The 18,511-nt window shown below is 40.5% G+C and overlaps 1 protein-coding gene across 1 annotated transcript in view; it reads left to right on the top strand.

Annotated features, from left to right (window-relative positions):
- Positions 1-394: 394 nt before the first annotated feature.
- LOC130923796 (glypican-6-like) overlaps positions 395-18,511 on the top strand; it is a 25,478-nt gene continuing 7,361 nt past the window's right edge. Inside the window, exons 1-9 of the mRNA XM_057849798.1 lie at positions 395-791; positions 5,717-5,875; positions 6,279-6,413; positions 6,779-6,954; positions 7,029-7,109; positions 8,302-8,467; positions 8,665-8,795; positions 12,499-12,645; positions 12,776-12,912. Coding sequence (XP_057705781.1) covers positions 614-791; positions 5,717-5,875; positions 6,279-6,413; positions 6,779-6,954; positions 7,029-7,109; positions 8,302-8,467; positions 8,665-8,795; positions 12,499-12,645; positions 12,776-12,912 — 1,310 coding nt within the window. The 5' untranslated portion in view covers positions 395-613. The remainder of the gene's footprint in view (positions 792-5,716; positions 5,876-6,278; positions 6,414-6,778; positions 6,955-7,028; positions 7,110-8,301; positions 8,468-8,664; positions 8,796-12,498; positions 12,646-12,775; positions 12,913-18,511) is intronic.

Genomic DNA, 18,511 nt, shown 5'->3' with positions numbered 1-18,511 from the left:
AAACTCCGCCTATGCCTTAAATGCGGCAAATGTTATTTATTTGGCTATTTCTTTCGAGCCGTGTGGCATTTACGGACCCTGGGGTAATTTTCGAAGCCGCTTCCCATTTTGACCAGAGGCTCGCCGCTCCATCTGCCCCCTCCATGCCCGTCCCACGGTGAGTCCTCCCCGGCACGGTCCATTGTTCTTGGCCGCTTTCTGCTTAACTGAGCGTAAATTTTCCGAATGTATTATAGCCCAACTTCCGGTTAATGCTTTTGAGAAAATAAAAATAAATCAATTTGTTGTACTTTACCAACGAACTCTACACATTGCCACGGTTTTGCTGCTTTTATTTTTACATTGGCGTTTTCGTTTTCCGGGTTAACGCAATAAATTGACGATGTGGTGCTGAGCGGTTGGTGGGTTGGTTCTACCTCTTTTCACCTCATTGATGTCCATCAAGTTTACAGGACGCAGTCGATGGATACAAATTGCGGAAAATCAGTCTGGACTAGTCCAATGGGAAAACGATGGCTTTTTTAAAAGACTGATCATTCTGGGACACTTTTCATATTAGACAGTTCATTTCCGACGACCATTCCCATTTTTACTTCAACCTGCTTTACAGAGAATGTATACGCGGCTGATTTTAACCAAGTACCCGCTCCTGGGATTGCTGTGGATGATTGCCGCCCTATCGGGCTCCCGGAGCTCCGTGGCAGCTGCGGGGAGGAGCTGTGCCGACACCCGGCAGGTGTACGCGGAGAAGGGTTACAGCACCGGCACGGCACCGGTGACTCAAATCTCTGGTAAGACACTTAATTCTGGATGTCACTTAGTCTATGAATTCATATTTTCTCATAATAAACACAACAAATGACACTATTAACCAGAATCAGTGACAAGAATGATACATAATTTTCAAATGCAGTTTTTTTTGCACTGAACTGCTTTGAAAAGTCTAAAACTCACTTATGAACACCATTTGGCAGAATTATTGTCTTTCCCCATCTGGGTAAAAGGTACAAGGGTTTAAAACAAATGGCACCCCTCCCGCATGTGTTATGTGGTTGATTAAGAGGGGTGAGCAAATTGCCAACACCAGAACAACAAAGAACCTCGCCCCTAATTAGGCTTTGCCTGTAATGGTAAATCCCTGCGTGTACCCCATGGGCTCTGCTGACTGGTGATAATCTTATTTGATGAATGAGACCATTTGCGGATTTTAAATCAAGTTTTGGAGAACGGATTGGGGCAAAAGGGTAATTTTTTCCCCTAACTGAAATTAGAGAAAGTGTAGCTCTGAGGGTGAATTTTGCATGTCAATTTGCCAAGACTGATTTAACCCTTTGTTGGACACCCATTTAACTCATTGGCTGCCATTGATGGATGTAGACATCCAATCCATTTTAACTGCAAGAGTCAAAATGGATTGGATGTCTAGTGCTGTCAATGGAACTGAAAGATAAGCATTCACAGCCAGTCCTCCTGGTTTAAATGAATTGGACGTCTATTGTTGCTAATGGTAGGCATGAAGTTAAATATTAAGAATTTTTTTTTTTTAATTTTAGTCATGGGGAGCCATAAAGACTGTATATCTGATTTTATACACTTTTATATCATTAACTGTATTAATATCTTACTAATTTATGATTCATTTATTAAGAACTTTATGAAGAAATATTCATAATATTAAAACAAAAACTATATATATTTATATGTAGTCTCTATTTTTATTTATTTATTTTTTTTTCAAGAAATGTGGGATATTTTGGGGCTTCTTTAATTTACCTGGCCCTAAAATATCACTTGTCAGGTACTCACAAAATCCATAATCACTGTTTATTAGAGCAAGGGCATAGGTTTGCTATCAACATTGGTAGGGACCCTATAATAGCATAAGCTGCATGTACACATTTTGCTGGGGACGGGACGGAGTGAACCTGGGTCAGGGCTAAATTTTTCACGAATATGCTGATGTGTAGTTATTTGCATGACTTCTTTTTACATTGCTTACAGTGACTGTTGCTGCTGCTGGCTGAAAAAAAAAAAGAAAAGAAAAAAAAACTTCTAATATCCTGTATGTAGCCTGCATGGGCCATACACAGAAAAAAAGAAACCTGAGAACTGTTATAATTATGATAATTTAGGCCTGGTCGGTAAATTAATCAACTCGAGTTTATTATTGCAAAAGATCCTTTTTATTTTTTTTTACTGCTCCTTTTTGCCCAAAAAGAAATCCAGCAATCAGTCATTCAATAGAGTATTCCAACAAGAATGAGTTTTTTTCCCCTTGTGTACTTATTACTTTATATTTGAGGGCTCGCAGCACAAATTAGGGGAAGACAAAACGATTAAATTTAAGACAGATGTTTTGCACTTTATTTACATTAGTTTTGATCAATATTCAACTTTTGTTTTCAACGTGTTTTGAGCTTTTTCTTTCTTTTGTTCTTATTGGCTTCTTAAAAAGTAGGAGTGAGGGGGGGGCGATTGGAAGACATCGTGAATAAAACTTTGGGTGAAAAAAAATGAAGATTTAATTTTTAGGCCATACTGCCCACCCCTGTAATAATTACTTTTACCCTACACAGACTTTCAAATTTATTCTTTCTTTGTAATCGAGTCAAACAGACAGATGCAGTATTGATTGATTTTAGATGTATTAGTGTGTGTGTGTTTGAAGTGGGTGTGTTTTCTTTTCGCTTGAGCCTGGGCTGACTGTCCCGTGGGCCATGAGGAGCAGATGGCCGGGAGCGTGTGCGATGAGAGGCTGCCTAGAAATGGAAATGCGGGGATGAGAGAGACTAATAGTGAGAGCTGAACAAAAGAGACAGAGTGGCGCACCAGCGAGGAGGTGCAAGCCAGACGTACTATACGAGTCAGGTGTAATATTGACTGAAACAAAGAACTGAAGCGTTTTCCTCCCTCGCTTATTATTTGCATATCATTACCTTTGAAATATCACAAGACTCGAACCTGAGGTGACAAAGAGAGACAGATTGGAGCTGAATAATTCATGGAGCCAAAGTACAATTTCATATCACACTCTTTAGTTTTGTTTGATACCACTTAGTTGTGGTTACAGACTGACGGTTGTATTTATTCACAATAAGATCTTGTCATGTTTCCAATCTTAAAGAGAGTCGGGAAATCAGAGGCTGCAAACCATTTTTATGTCGTGGCCACTTGAATTTTCCATTGGCTTTAAGAAATTTTAAAAACACATAAAGAAATACCATAATTTCCCGAATATAACGCGCACTTTTTTTTCCCCAAAATCAACTTGCAAAATCATGGTGCGCATTATAAACGGGTACATGGATGGAGACAGAAAAAAATATAATATATATATATATATATATATATATATATATATATATATATATATATATATATATATATATATATATATATATATATATATATATGCAGGGGTGCACATACTTTTTTTGCCCAGGTTCTCAGAGGAGGACCTGGAGATGTGACTTGGTCCTCATTGAGCTTGAGAGCCGACCCGCCTGATGCGATAAATTTATGACAAGCTTTACTTAGAGCCAATTAACTTTAATTAATTATATTAACAATTAATGCTTGATTAACATCAACTGGCACAACAAAATTGCCATTACTTTGAAGTGAAATGTAAAGAAATAAAAAGCACCAATTCAAAATAAAGGGCATTATGCGGCTCCCACATTAACTCCAACCCTTTTTAAAAGTGGGATGTCTCCTCATAAGACCTTATTGAACGTGCATGTTTAGCTTTGTAAAATGCGAGCAAAAACACGTTTGTCAGTGCATGTCGCTGTTCATTACCTTTATTCCGCCACTTGTCCATAGGGCGAGCGGGGTCCTGTTTGACATTGATAGTTTGCTTAATTGCCACATACTCTGTTTTTTTCGTGCTTTTCAAAGTTTGGATGGCTGAAATTCTTTGACCCTACATAAAATGCGCTGCTCTTATCGGCGACATTGGGATTCTCACAGCACATTTTGTACCGTATTTCCGTGCGAGCATCATTTGCTTCTAGCCATGGTACCTCCTACTTTTCAGCAAAAGTCATTTTTTTCGGTAGCTCCGGTGACGTCTCTGTCGTCTGTCTGTCTTTTGACGGGGGGGGGGAACACGGAAGTAATTACTCAGTGTGGCCTGCCTCTTCGACATTTTGAGAAGTTATTTTCTCGTGTCCGCCGCAAATACGGTGGTCAGCCATCGGTACGCAAAAGCGTATGGAAGTCGTTGAGGGCCAGCGCGTTTGTCTACGTCCGGTACGCATGCGCGCATGCGGACCACTTATGTGCACCCCTGTATATATATATATATATATATATATATATATATATATAAACCGATTTTTTTTTTATTGATTTGGCCTCGTTGTGTTGAAGAAACGTATGCGGCGATCCGTTGCCGACCATTACGGTACGTGATGTCACCATTTTGTTTCGGTAATACTTCACTCTGATCGGCCGAATGATTTCATCTGTGTTAAATTCAGCTTTTTTCACTCTTCATAAAGCACAGAATTTAGTTTCTTGAACTCATTTGAGTCAACGTTTATTACAGCTCCGCAACTCAGACCATAACAAACGTAAGCACACACACTTCCTGTGTCCGTCAACTATATCTGTCCCTCGGGAAACTCAAACCCAAATAACAATAGTTCCTATTGTTACTGTCGTGTCGACAGTGATGAGCTCTCTCGGATTTCCGACTTACGATCTCACTTTCATTTTACCGTATCAATCCATGGAAGAAGCATTTATTCATCATGATGAAACGAGCGAGTTATACAGCAGCCTTTAAAAGAAAAGTCACATCTGTTTTGTTTTCTCCTAGATTCTAGTAAGTTGGAGAAGTTGTCAAAGCATATTATTACTGTAAATATTGTCAGTTTATGGTAATGTTTTGAACTACCAATATGCTATGCTTGTGCTGTGTTTCACCAGTCAGTAAAATGACATTTCTGTGTCTGTACACGAGCTCTGTTTTCATGTATTCTTCTATTTATTGGTGCGCTATTTAGGGTGCGCGTTATAAACGGGTACAATAATTTTCCCTAGATTTAACAAGTAATTTTGGGGTGCGCATTATACACGGGTGCGCCTTATATTCGGGAAATTACGGTATTTTATGTTTAGCACATTCCCAAAACATTAACTTTAATCCCTGAAAACCGAAGTCAAACAAAGGTTAAATATTTCTAGTGAAGACTAAATATGCGTGTTCTTTGTTCACTTGTTTGAAAAAAACTTTGACAAATCCTATTCTCCTGTCCTATTGGCATATAATTTGCTACCATATATTTCTCATATATTTCATATGTTTAAATATTTTGTCAAATAATATACAAGATGCGACATAACAACAACAATGAACTGACAAAGTATGAAAGCAATACAAATAAATTGACGAAACAATGAAGGACACCTGATTAAGACACAAGTAACTGGGGGAAGTGGCTTGGTTAACACAAGAAAGGGTTGAAGAAAAAAGGTATAAATTAAGGAAACAATACAGAGCAAGGAATTAATGGAATGTAAAGAAAACCACAAACACAGATCAAATTGCTGCCGGACCCTTCAGCGTGCCATCTAGGAACAAGATATGTTGCTAATGAATGAACGGTTGAACAAACTAAAGCTCTGTTATAACACTCTGATAATGTGAAACAGCATCATTTGTTGGGAATCTAGTCTAAACGGGCATCATTTCTACTTATGAGTACAGGCGAGCACTTGAGGCTCTGTCCTCAGGACTACACCTGCTGCTCCAGTCAGATGGAGGAAACACTTGCCCTTCAGAGTGAGCGGGACTTCCTGAAATCTGTGGAGGATCACAGCCAGTTCCTGTTAACCACCTTTACCCAGAGGCAAAGACGATTTGACGGTGAGAGTATTGACATGTGTGTTTGTGGCCAGCTAATTTGTCAAGATCATTTTTTAGGACATTCAACAATTATGGCTTTGTCAACTGAATTTTTCCGCAATTCTCATCTGTTTTTACCGTTTAAAAGTTCTAGCAAAGATTTCCGTTTGTCTTAGTCCAGCCAGACGCAGCATGGAGCTGACATTTTCACCGCCTACCTGCTATCACCTCTTTACTCCCCTCCTCGCTCTTTTATATAACGTAAATGATGAATCAGCAGTGGGAGACGGCACATATGAGTCTTAAATACTATTTTTATAGATGCCACGCTCTCTCACACGTATTTGCTAATATGATGTAACCATGAGGTGGCCAGACGTCGGTGCCAGGTTTCTGGTGTCAGACTTGCTTCCTTTGTTCTCAGAGTTCTTCAGGGAACTGATAGACCTGTCTGAAAAGTCCATGAACCAGATGTTCACTAAGACCTATGGACGCCTCTTCACGCAGAACTCTCACGTCTTCCAGGAACTGTTTGTGGAGCTGCGCAGATATTATTCAGGTCAGTTGTTGTACACTTCGTCTGCCTTGATGAAAATTGGGACACAAATATGCGGTGTATTTATAAATGCAAGGTGGCACCAGATGGGAGCCACGTGGTATGTGTGTATTAGCTTTTAATTACGGTACTATGACTAATACCTATTGCTCATCCAGCAGTCTTTCTGTGTGTCTAGCTTTCTGTCTTATTTTAATGGTTTCCAATATTCCCATACATAGTGGGTTGTGGCCTGTAAATGATCCAGGATAGTGTTTTTTTGACTGACAAATTACTGATTACTTGCAATTTGCCTCTATGCTGCCGTCACCAGACTAAAACCTTCATGAATAAAAAAAACACGCCAAATGTTTCCCCTTTGCTCACAGGGGGAAGTGTAAGTCTAGCAGAAGTTCTGTCGGACTTTTGGTCCAGATTGGTAGAGCGGGTCTTCACTCTGGTCAACCCTCAGTATCAGTTCAGTGATGACTACCTGGAGTGCGTCAGTAAGCATGCCGAACAGCTGCAACCATTTGGAGACGTGCCTCGTAAACTGCGCGTTCAGGTGGACGGACTTTCCCATTTAAGAAATTGAAAAATAAGCCTTTTAAAAAACTTTTCTTTTTTTTCCAAACCAAGGTATCCAGAGCTTTCATTGCTGCTAGGGCACTATCACAGGGCTTGGCCGTTGGTCGCGACATTGTCAACAAAGCCACAAAGGTAAAAGAAAAAAAAAAAAGAATTTTTTTCTACATGCTTTTTACAGTTGTTAAATATGGAACTGAATCTGCCATCGAAATTCAAATATGAATAACAGTGGTACCTCGACATACGATCACTTCGACACACGATCTTTTCGACATCCGACGTAAAATTTGACTCGCCATTTGTTTCTACATCCGACGACATGCTTGAAATTCGACGACATGACAGCACCGCAGACAGACGCACGGCAAATTTTCTTGTGAGAGAAATCAACACAGTTTTCAAAAAGGTTGGTACAGATGGTCAAACAAGGAAAAAGGGGACGCTTACCATTAAAATGAAGATGCAAATTATAGAAAAATATGAGCGTAGGGGGTGCGCATCCGGGAACTGAATCAACAATATATTTCCGCGGTCCTCCTCCGCCCACTGTTCGCCAGTCTTTATAAGTTAAGATGACAATTATTATTGTGGTAACATCGCCTAAGAAATCGCCGGCTTCGTCAGGTTTTTATCATTTATTTCAGAACTTATCCAACACAAAACTCCTCCTGACCGCCAAAGTTGACGGTGTTTTCAAGAAAACATTCAAAGCGAAAGTAAACTCTCCCTCTCTCAGCATGTCAGCCACGCGGTGCGTTCAGGTACAGAAAAAAGGTCCGCCACATTAGAACCTAATTCGTTTCACTATTCGGGGAATTATTATTATATTATATTATCATTCAGATTAAATTTGTTTTGCTATGTGTAATTGCTAGTTGTAATAGTACCAGCAGTATTTATTAAGGATTTAGTGTAGGTTTTTGGGCTGTGGAACGAATTAATGGGATTATAATGTATTCTTAAGGGAAAATCCTGCTCAACATACAACCATTTCGACTTACAAATAATGTCCTGGAATGAATTAAGTTCGTATGTAGAGGTACCACTGTACTAGCAATGAATTTTTCCAACATCAAAATTTAGTCACGAAAAATTGATTTGCAACATCCATGTAAAGACATAATTTTCTGCGACTACATTTTTTGCAACTGATTTTTTTGCTATCTAATTTTTCACGCCAAAATTATTTTGTGATTAAATTTTAGCAACACAATTGTAGTGATTGAATTTCAATGCAGAAAAAAATTCTGTGTCAGAAATTCATATTCAAATACCAATGGCAGAGATGTACTTCCATCGTGACAATTTGTTCTAACTCCTCTAGATGACACCAACCGCTGAGTGCGTGCGTGGCCTGATGCGTCAATGGTACTGTCCGCTGTGTCGAGGGATACCCTCTCTGCGTCCATGCCGCGCATTCTGTCTTAACGTAATGAAAGGCTGCTTAGCCAATCAGGCCGACCTAGACACAGAGTGGGACTATTTCATCGGTAGGTAATGAAAATTGTACTCTTAGATGCATTATTTTTTTCTTCTGTTAAGTCGTTCATGCATAAATTTGTGGAAGGTTTTATTTGCAAATGGATTCATTTAAGGTTCCTTTCTCCTCAATTGACTTTAAATCCACTTTGGGGATTCAATTGCCTTTGTCTGAAACCTAATTTTCCCCATCTGTAACCCCAATCAGATGCCTTATACCAGGTGGCCGAAAAGTTGGAGGGTCCGTTCAACATGGAGCTAGCAGCTGACTCCATTTCCGTCAAAGTGTCGGAAGCTATAATGCACATGCAAGAACACAGTGTCACTATCTCCACTAAGGCAAGGATTAGTCATTATTCCTTCCTGTTGCATTTTAAGAACATGTATTTTAGGTTCATTTAAATCAAGAAGTGTGATGTGTATATGGTATGCACTACAGCTGCTTTGCATGACTTTTGTCATGAAAGAGTCATTTACCTTGCCTGGCACAGCCATACTATTCTCCCTATATTTTTCAAATACTGTGAGAAATAGTCTGGGACCCAGCCCATAAACGGCCTCTCGAGCAAGGTACAAAATCAATCGTCCAATCAGATTTGTTTATTTGCGTGACGTGTGCTTAACAAGTAACGTCACTCTTGCGCGCCGAAAGTCGTGTCTACAACAACACAGATGGCGAACGGGAGAGCCAAGAATATGTTCCAATCCGCGGTAAAACCAGTTTTAAATGACCAAAAACACATCGAAACAAGTTATTGACAACAGTCAACATGGCTCGCGCTAGCCATGTTGAATAAACTTCTCCATTCTCTGCTCACGCTAATTACTTGTCGCTATAACAACGTCACCTCTGCCCTTCGCTGATTGGTCCACTCCGCTGTCTGTTTGCTGTGGCTTGCTCCGCCCTCGGAATTTGATCCGCTGGACGGTCGCCAGACTCAATCGCTAGAACAGCGGTGAGTCTGGTATAGACCCCAATCACCAACGTCACACAATCACGTGATCGCTGTATTGTGCCGCCATATTGTCCGTCATTGTGTGTCCGTATTGTCATTGATCGTAGTTTCTAAAGGTGGATTCACTCGCAAATTATGGAAGCCCCCGGTGCTTTCAGACGCTGTAAACTCATTGCATAATAGCCGTTATTTGGAAAAGCTTCGGTCGATCCAGTCGCCAAATCCATACTGTATTTGATGCCCAAACCGATGTTTCCTCCCGTCTGGTCCTGTCCTGTGCGTCACAGCTCGTCCTGAGACCACAAAATTTCCAATCATACTCCAGTTTATGTCACAATGCTGAGTCGTGTACCCAAAATCGGCACCGGCCCGAATATAAACCGACATTCGGTCAGCTGAGTGTCACCGTTGTCACGATTGTAAAATGAAACTTGACCGACAACGGGCCGGTGTGTGCCGAAAAATAGCCTCCCCTCGTGAAATGTCCCCCCCTGACGGGAGCGCTTATTTATAACGCTTTATTGACGTAAAAACATCAATTGTTTTCATGGACTTCAGTAATGGATTTACGACTGTAACATCAGTTTTAAATACTTAAATTACACAAAATATTAGTACTGTATTTTAGTAACATCGTGGACTGGTCCACATAACCATCTTTGAACAGAAATGTATTAGTCTACAGGTTTTCACGACCATATCCCAATGACAATCACACAGGTATGACATTTATTAGTTCAAGCAGAGTAAAATAATACATATTCACCGTACAAGAAAGTCGTTTCCGTGTGGGCGCTCCCGTCAGGGGGGAGATTTCACGCAGGGCGGCTTTTTTTCGGCACAACACCTGTTGTTGCGCTCACCTTCTTGCTGCGTGACCGTGGCGACGAGCTTCGTAGTCTCCGTCTGATGATGTCTGCGATCGTGTTGGCATCATATTGATGTTTTTGCTGCTGTCTAACGGCTGTCGATACAAACGCATTATGGATCGAGATAAATAAACTGTGCTGCTTTCGTGATTTGCCCTTTTAACAATGGGCCCACATCAACTACTAAAATGACCGTTTATCTTCTCTGTTACTGCAACCAACCGCCACACATGCCTTCACCATTTTGATTAATCAATGTTAACGATTGTCAGGAAGGTTTTTGGGTTCGTTTACTAGGCGGTGATTCCTTAGACAAGCAGAAAAACACGCAGTAATAGGAGGAATGTACGCAGCGGTAATATGTAAACAGGATGAGCTGACGGACAATAGACCCTACCCACGTGACGTCACAACTCCGCCCTCCTGACTGGTGCCGCCCAATTGTCCGTCAACACATCGTGTTTACCTGTTACGGCTACGTACATTCCTCCTGTTTACGGCGTGTTTTTCTGCTCGTTAACATTAATAATCAAAATGGTGAAGGCGTGTGTGGCGGTCGGTTGCAATAACAGAGAAGATAGACGGAGAGACTTGAAGTTCTACCGGATTCCGAGAGACCCGGAGAGGAGAGAGCGAGATGGGCTTCTGCAATTCGACGAGAAAACTGGGCTCCAAACGATTACCACAGATTATGTAGTAGTCATTTTATATCTGGTAAGATGCATTTAATATATATTTAGAGGGTTTTGGGCTGACAACCACAATTAAGATCATTGCTAGGCTAATCGCCGACAACATACACGTATGTATGTAGTGAGAGTGCTATCGCTAAACCATATAAACATTAAAAGCCCTAGCTCCATTGACAAATGACATGAAATACATTAGACTTGACAGCGGATGTTAGCAAGAACAAAAGATTTTGAATTGAAAATTTCGTAACTCACCTTTCCAAGCACAAGATAGATTCCTGCCGAATTTTCGTGGACGAGGACCTGTTTCACCCAACCAGCAACGAAGTATTTATAAGCCTCCAAGCTCTTAAAGTTTTTCAAACTTTCGTGAGAATAGGCTGATTTTGTGTGGACAAGATAGTTGTAAATATCAGGGTAGCTAGCAGATGTCAGGCAAATACGGCGAAGACAGCGGGTCGAAAAACATCGATTTAGGCATCAAATATGGATCTGGCGAATGGATAAACTGAAGCTTTTCCACATAACGCCTTTTATGCAACGCATCCAGTGAGTTTACGGCATCCGAAAGCACCGGTTCTTCCATGAAATGCAATATAAATTGCTCGATCAATTGAGACCACTGATAATACAGACACAAAATGACAGACAAGGGGGCGGAACAATACAGCGATCACGTGATTTTGTGACGTCGGTGGGTAGGGTCTATATGGCGGCACCAGTCAGGGGGGCGGAGTTGTGACGTCACGTGATTGGGGTCTATACCAGGCAATCATTTACCATCCGAAAAGCTCCTAACACAGTATCGTTTTTTTCCCCACACTAACAGTCGAGAGAAGGGCGATGTAGGCATGCCCTCTACTTCAAGGGCTAGTCACTAGTGGTGTTGTTCAGAATTTATTCTGAACATTTTAATGAATTTGGTAGGGATTTGTAGTGACAGAGAGACTTTGGTAATCAAGTTTGTAGCTAAATAACCATTAATATATTATGATAACAGACGCCTACTTGGGTGCGACTAATAGTTAAAAAAAAATAGGGTATTGTCTCACGTCTTTCCTGAGACAACATGACAGCATGTCCCTGGCAGAGCACGGACATTGCACAATGTACGAAACGTGGCGAACATCCCGGGAGCTAATCCACCTGAGAGGCACCCACGTCTCTCTTCGATATGTGGCAGCGCTTCAAGGAACTGCGAGTTCTTTGCTTCACAGCTTGATGTGTTTTTTCCCTTCTGTGGCGAGAAGAGATGCTGAACGAGCACAGTGGAATGTCAGCCTTGGATTTACAGAATAATACTGCAGGTCCGGAGTTTAACTCGCTCAATTTTGGACTGTGTGGCTGGCTCCAGCCAGATGCTGCACCAGTAAAGGGCAGAATTTAAAATGTAGACAAGGTAGTGGTTTAACAAAAAAAACCTTTTGTATTAGTGTTGTCCTGATGGTAGATATAATGCCAACTGCTAAAAAATAAAAATAAATAAATTGAAAAGCGCTGGTGTAATTCAAAGTATTTCCTTAAGGTTTTCCAAGGTTGTGGAAACCCCAGACCTGTTCCAGCACGCTCCAAGCGTTCACCAAAAGAGTCAGGGGGCAATAGGAGGCCTTTCCGCACGTACACCGCCGAGGAAAAACCAACCACAGCGGCAGGCACCAACTTGGACCGATTGGTAAAACGAATGACGATACAATTTTCGACCATTTTGAGCTTCCTTTTTTTGTAGAAGTGATATGTGCATCACTTGTTAGATTTGTCTTTCGAAATAGGCAAGTGATGACTCACTGGCAGCCTCCATACAGGTTACAGAACTGAAAGAGCGCCTGCGACCCATGGGGAGTTTCTGGGTGTCCCTCCCACATACCATCTGCAACGATGAAAAGATGGCGGCCGACGTCACGAATGAAGACCGCTGCTGGAATGGGCAGAATAGGGGCAGGTTAGCCACATGCGTTAATGGCGATTAATCATCAATTAGTTTTGTGACTAGTCAACTAATTAGCAACATTTTAGCTAGAAATGTGCATTGGAACCAAAAATGATGTGCTGAGAAAAGTTGGACTATGAAAATTAAGAAACAATACAAGAGTATGATTGTTTTCTAGAGCAAAAGCAGATGTTCAAAAATATCTCATTTTGATTCCATTACAAATATAATCATCTGCTCTCAGAAACGCCTACTGAAATCAAATATTAATGGTGCGCAATGTAGGATTGGTGGCCAAAAATGGTACTGCAACTAGAGCAACCTTCGGGTTGCCAGAATACCGCTTCTGCGCTTTACATTGGAGAAGCTGTAGGAAAAGCAAATTAAGTGGCAACCGAAGAGTCGTCTGCAGAAGTTATACCTTTTTAATTTTCATGCAAAATATTTTCAATGAAATAATGCCAACATTTACCAATTATGATTAAAAGAGTTGTGATACATACAGTGGGGCAAATAAGTATTTAGTCAACCCCTAATTATGCAAGTTCTCCCACTTGAAAATATTAGAGAGGCCTGTAATTGTCAACATGGGTAAACCTCAACCATGTGAGACAAAATGTGGAAAAAAACCCTGAAAATCACAATGTTTGATTTTTAAAGAATTTATTTGCAAATCATGGTGGAAAATACGTGTTTGGTCAATACCAAAAATTCATCTCAATACTTTGTTATGTATACTTTGTTGGCAATAACGGAGGCCAAATGTTTTCTGTAACTCCTCACAACCTTTTCACACACTGTCGCTGGTATTTTGGCCCATTCCTCCATGCAGATCTCCTTTAGAGCAGTGATGTTTTGGGGCTGTCGTTGGGCAACACGGACTTTCAACTCCCTCCACGGATTTTCTATGGGGTTGAGATCTGGAGACTGGCTAGGCCACTCCAGGACCTTGAAATGCTTCTTACGAAGCAACTCCTTTGTTGCCCTGGCTGTGTGTTTGGGATCATTGTAATGCTGAAAGACCCAGCCAATTCTCATCTTCAATGCCCTTGCTGATGGAAGGAGATTTTCACTTAAAATCTCTCGATACATGGCCCCATTCATTCTTTCCTTTACACAGATCAGTCGTCCTGGTCCCTTTGCAGAAAAACTGCCCCAAAGCATGATGTTTCCACCCCCATGCTTCAAAGTGGGTATGGTGTTCTTCAGATGCAATTCAGTATTATTTCTCCTCCAAACATGAGAACCTGTGTTTCTACCAAAAAGTTCTATTTTGGTTTCATCTGACCATAACACATTCTCCCAGTCCTCTTCTGGATCATCCAAATGCTCTCTAGTGAACCACAGACGGGCCTGGACGTGTACTTTCTTCAGCAGGGGGACACGTCTGGCAGTGCAGGATTTGAGTCCCTGGTGGCGCATTGTGATATTGATAGCCTTTGTTACTGTGGTCCCAGCTCTCTGTAGGTCATTCAATAGGTCCCCCCGTGTGGTTCTGGGATTTTTGCTCACCGTTCTTGTTATCATTTTGATGCCACGGGGTGAGATCCTGCATGGGGCGCCAGATCGAGGGAGATTATCAGTGGTCGTGTATGTCTTCCATTTTCTAATAATTGCTCCCACAATTGCTTTCTTTACACCAAGCGTTTTACCTATTGCAGATTCATTCTTCCCAACCTGGTGCAGGTCTACAATTTTGTCTCTGGTGTCCTTCAACAGCTCTTTGGTCTTGGCCATAGTGGAGTTTTGAGTGTGACTGACTGAGGTTGTGGACAGGTGTCTTTTATACCGATAATGAGTTAAAACAGGTGCCATTAATACAGGTAACGAGTGGAGCCTCGTTAGACCTCGTTAGAAGACGTTAGACCTCTTTTACAGCCAGAAATCTTGCTTGTTTGTAGGTGACCAAATACTTATTTTCCAGTCTAATTTGGAAATAAATTCTTTAAAAATCAAACAATGTGATTTTCTGTTTTTTTTTTTTCCCCACATTATGTCTCTCATGGTTGAGGTTTACCCATGTTGACAATTACAGGCCTCTCTAATCCTTTCAAGTAGGAGAACTTGCACAATTGGTGGTTGACTGAATACTTATTTGCCCCACTGTAGTCCAAGTTAGTTTATGTCACCATGACCGAAGTGCGAGAGGGCTACTTTTCTCAATGTATAAGCACACTGGCAAATAAATATATAATTTGCTACTGCAGTAACAGCATCCACAAAGACAATTTTATTGCTCCATCCATTTCAATTACCGACTAAATATATACACATGTTAAGACTTTATCTTTGTCCCGGCCAATGGATCCACGTGCTAAATAATAGAGGTGTGCAAAATTTCCGATTCTTAGATTATTCGCGATTCGGCCGTGGAAGATTCGAGAACGATACACAAACATCCAAATTCCCATTATTGAAATATGCCAAGTAAAGCGGAAGTACAACACACTCAGCGCGCCGCGCGGTCAATGAGCAACGGAGCGAGAGTAGCTAAACATCATGCTTCTCATTACCCGGCCCCTCGGGTAATGCCAATGCTCAACTCACGGCTCTAGCGCAACTCATGCCACGAGATAAAAAAACACAACAACATACCTGACTGCTGCTGAAAAGCTGCTACAAAGTACGTCATCCACATAATGTTACGGTAGATATCATTTATATAGGACTAGATGCAAAACGGTAGCGGTAGCGTTAGCAGCACATCTACAAAAAGCTAGATGCGGATGTAGTAAACGGCCGCCATCTTAAAGCAGTACACTTCCCTGCAAGGCTGTTGTAGCGAACCTTCCAAGCAAACCAAATTAACTTTTTATCTAAAATACTCCTAAATCGGTAAAATATTGACTTGAATCTATCTTTAAAATAGTTTTAAAACGTTCACATGTCGAAAGTAGACAAAAGGGAAATTATGGATTAACGGGAGCAATTTTAACAACTTTAACGGTTGATTCACAACATTAAATTAATTGAATGTAGTTTAAAGCTGCTGATACAGAATGGGGACTGGAGTTTTTTTATTTACTGTTTTTTTTGTATATTTGTTTACTGCTATATGTTAACTTGATACTGAAATAGTAGTTTGGTTTAGCCTGAGAGTATTTTTGAACAATTTTGGAACTAATGTACAAAAGATTAAAAAAAAAAAAAAAAAAAGGAGGGGGGTGCATCAATAATCGTTTTAGAATCGAATCGGAGCCTCTGAATCGTAATCGTAATCGAATCGTTAGGTGCCCAAAGATTCCCAGCTCTACTAAATAACATAGCACAACCACGCCAAATGTGTACATCAGACATGTCCAAAGTCCGGCCCGGGGGCCAAATGCGGCCCGTGGTCAAATTTCATCTGGCCCCAGCCTCTGTCATAAAATCAATAACGTCTGGCCCACCTACAGACTTAATAAATTGGTCAGCAGTCCTGCTACAGGCATATGAAGTAACTTACACAATAAATGCTGCTCCTCATTTACCCACTAAAAGGCAGCAGCACTCCAAGCAACATTACCCCGTGTGTCCCTTTAATCCCAATTTTCTAAAACAACAACAAAAATATAAAAGTTGACTGCGACGACCAATGCTTCAAGCATAGGTAGAAATTGGACTATTACTTCACTAAAATACGCAACTGTGTCTGCCTCATTTGCAAAGAGACAGTCACTGTTTTTAAAGATTTCAATGTGAGGCGATATTACCAAACAAGACACGCTGACATGTACGACAAGATTACAGTGAAGATACGTAGCGAGAAATTGAAGCAACTTGAAGCTAGTTTAATTTTACAGTGGCTGTATTTCGCAAGAGCCCAAGAGTCGAAAGAGAACACCACAAAGGTTGGTTGAGATTGTTTAAATTATTAATTAAAAAATAATAAAGCAAATGTGACACACAGAATGGCTTACTAAAATATATTGTTCTACGTAAAGGACGTCAGCCAAGGTCGTCCCCCCACATTTTTACCACACCAAATCTGGCCCCCTTTGCTAAAAGTTTGGACACCCCTGGTGTACATAGTCCAAATCATATTTTACCATACGTTAAAGTAATATAGTTGAACTCAAATGTCCATCACATGTCGAGTATAAGCCGTGCAACCTTAGCATCTCTTTTTTTGTCTTCTTTTTCAATTGTCTCATTCATCAAAGGCATCGCCAATGCATATCCTTGACTTACTTCTCTTGTTGTCTTGAATCCTTTGAGATTCGTAATATTTTTTTTAATGCTTGAGTAGTAGACATAATTCAGACTGCATGTAAAACATGGCGCAGCCTTAAAGTGAAACTTCAGAATTTTTTACATTAAGCGTAATCTTCGAGTTAGCGGGGGTTTAATTAGTTGGTGGAGTTGATTTCAATAAATTCCGTGCAGTTTGTAAGTGATTTGTTAGTTTCAGGCCTCCGGAGTGGCTAAGATAGCGAGAGTCAATGGGACCAACTTGGCATAAAAAACGATACAAATCTACCAACAGATCCAACATAGTCAAAAAATTCAAAATGCAGATCAGATTGTTCCAACACACCCATGTGTCCAAAACAATGTCACAAAAAAACTGCCGGAATTAATTTCATTCTGCAGGACTATATTTTAGATGTGTAATATGACCACAATAGACAGGAGTGCTTTGGCCACTCGTGCTCATGCAGCATTCGAAGAAGGTGGGAAGTCCGACTAATCCCGCTCGCAGGGTACACGTTGTGACCTCAAAGCGTTCCAAGCGAATGTAAACAGCAAAGATGGCTGATCGTCACAAGTTGTTTTTTATTTTGGCCATCAAAAGAAATTTGGACCTCCAGCATATCTGCCCTCTCGTAAGCAATCAAATAGTGGAGGTGATCCAACGATATTTTTCCAGATCAGAGGTTGGAAACTTTGACTTCCCACCTTCCTCGAAGGCAGCATGAGTCTGCCGAGTTAAGTGACGGACGTCAACATGGCGAAATGTGCATTTAGGGGCTGTGGGAACAGACAGAAGAAATGGGCAAAGGAAAGTTTCCACAAATTCCCATGAAGAACGAGAAACAATCAGCGGTGAAAAAAAACGATGTGATATCACTCTGCCCTGCTCCTCTGCAGAGCTTCTGGATTACAAATGTTGTTGTTCATACTACACAGCTGTAGCAACCCAGACGAAGACTAGAAACCGATCTTGAGATTGGCTGATGATGAACACGGAATCAAAAATAAAAAAAGATCATTTTCGGGTTGCAAATCGTGTTTTACAATGGGAAAATAGCCGCTGAAGTATTTCCAAAAACGTGTTTTTTTTTTGTGTCAAATATATATGAAATATTATGGCCATTTCATTAATAATTAAATTTTGCACCATTAACTCTTTTCTTTTGGTTATTTTAAATGCAAAATATCGCAAAAACAAACAAACAAAAAAAAAACACAGTAATTCAGTATGCTGGAGACAACAAAAAAACACTCCCCCCTTTTTCCATTTTTAATGTAGAATGTTTTAAAAATGTAATATCAATAAGAGCATATCTACTTTTTTTTTTTTTTTTTTTTTTTTACAAAATATGAAAAATAAAGAATAGCAACTTAGAAGGAAATTTATAGGCTAAAAAATAGGTTTTGGAAAATCTTTTGATCAACAATGAATCGACTG

This window comes from Corythoichthys intestinalis, chromosome 11, assembly GCF_030265065.1.
Source record: "Corythoichthys intestinalis isolate RoL2023-P3 chromosome 11, ASM3026506v1, whole genome shotgun sequence".
Lineage (NCBI taxonomy): Eukaryota > Metazoa > Chordata > Actinopteri > Syngnathiformes > Syngnathidae > Corythoichthys > Corythoichthys intestinalis.
The sequence above is the reverse complement of the archived record's forward strand: the minus strand, read 5'-3'. Positions and strand labels throughout refer to the sequence as shown.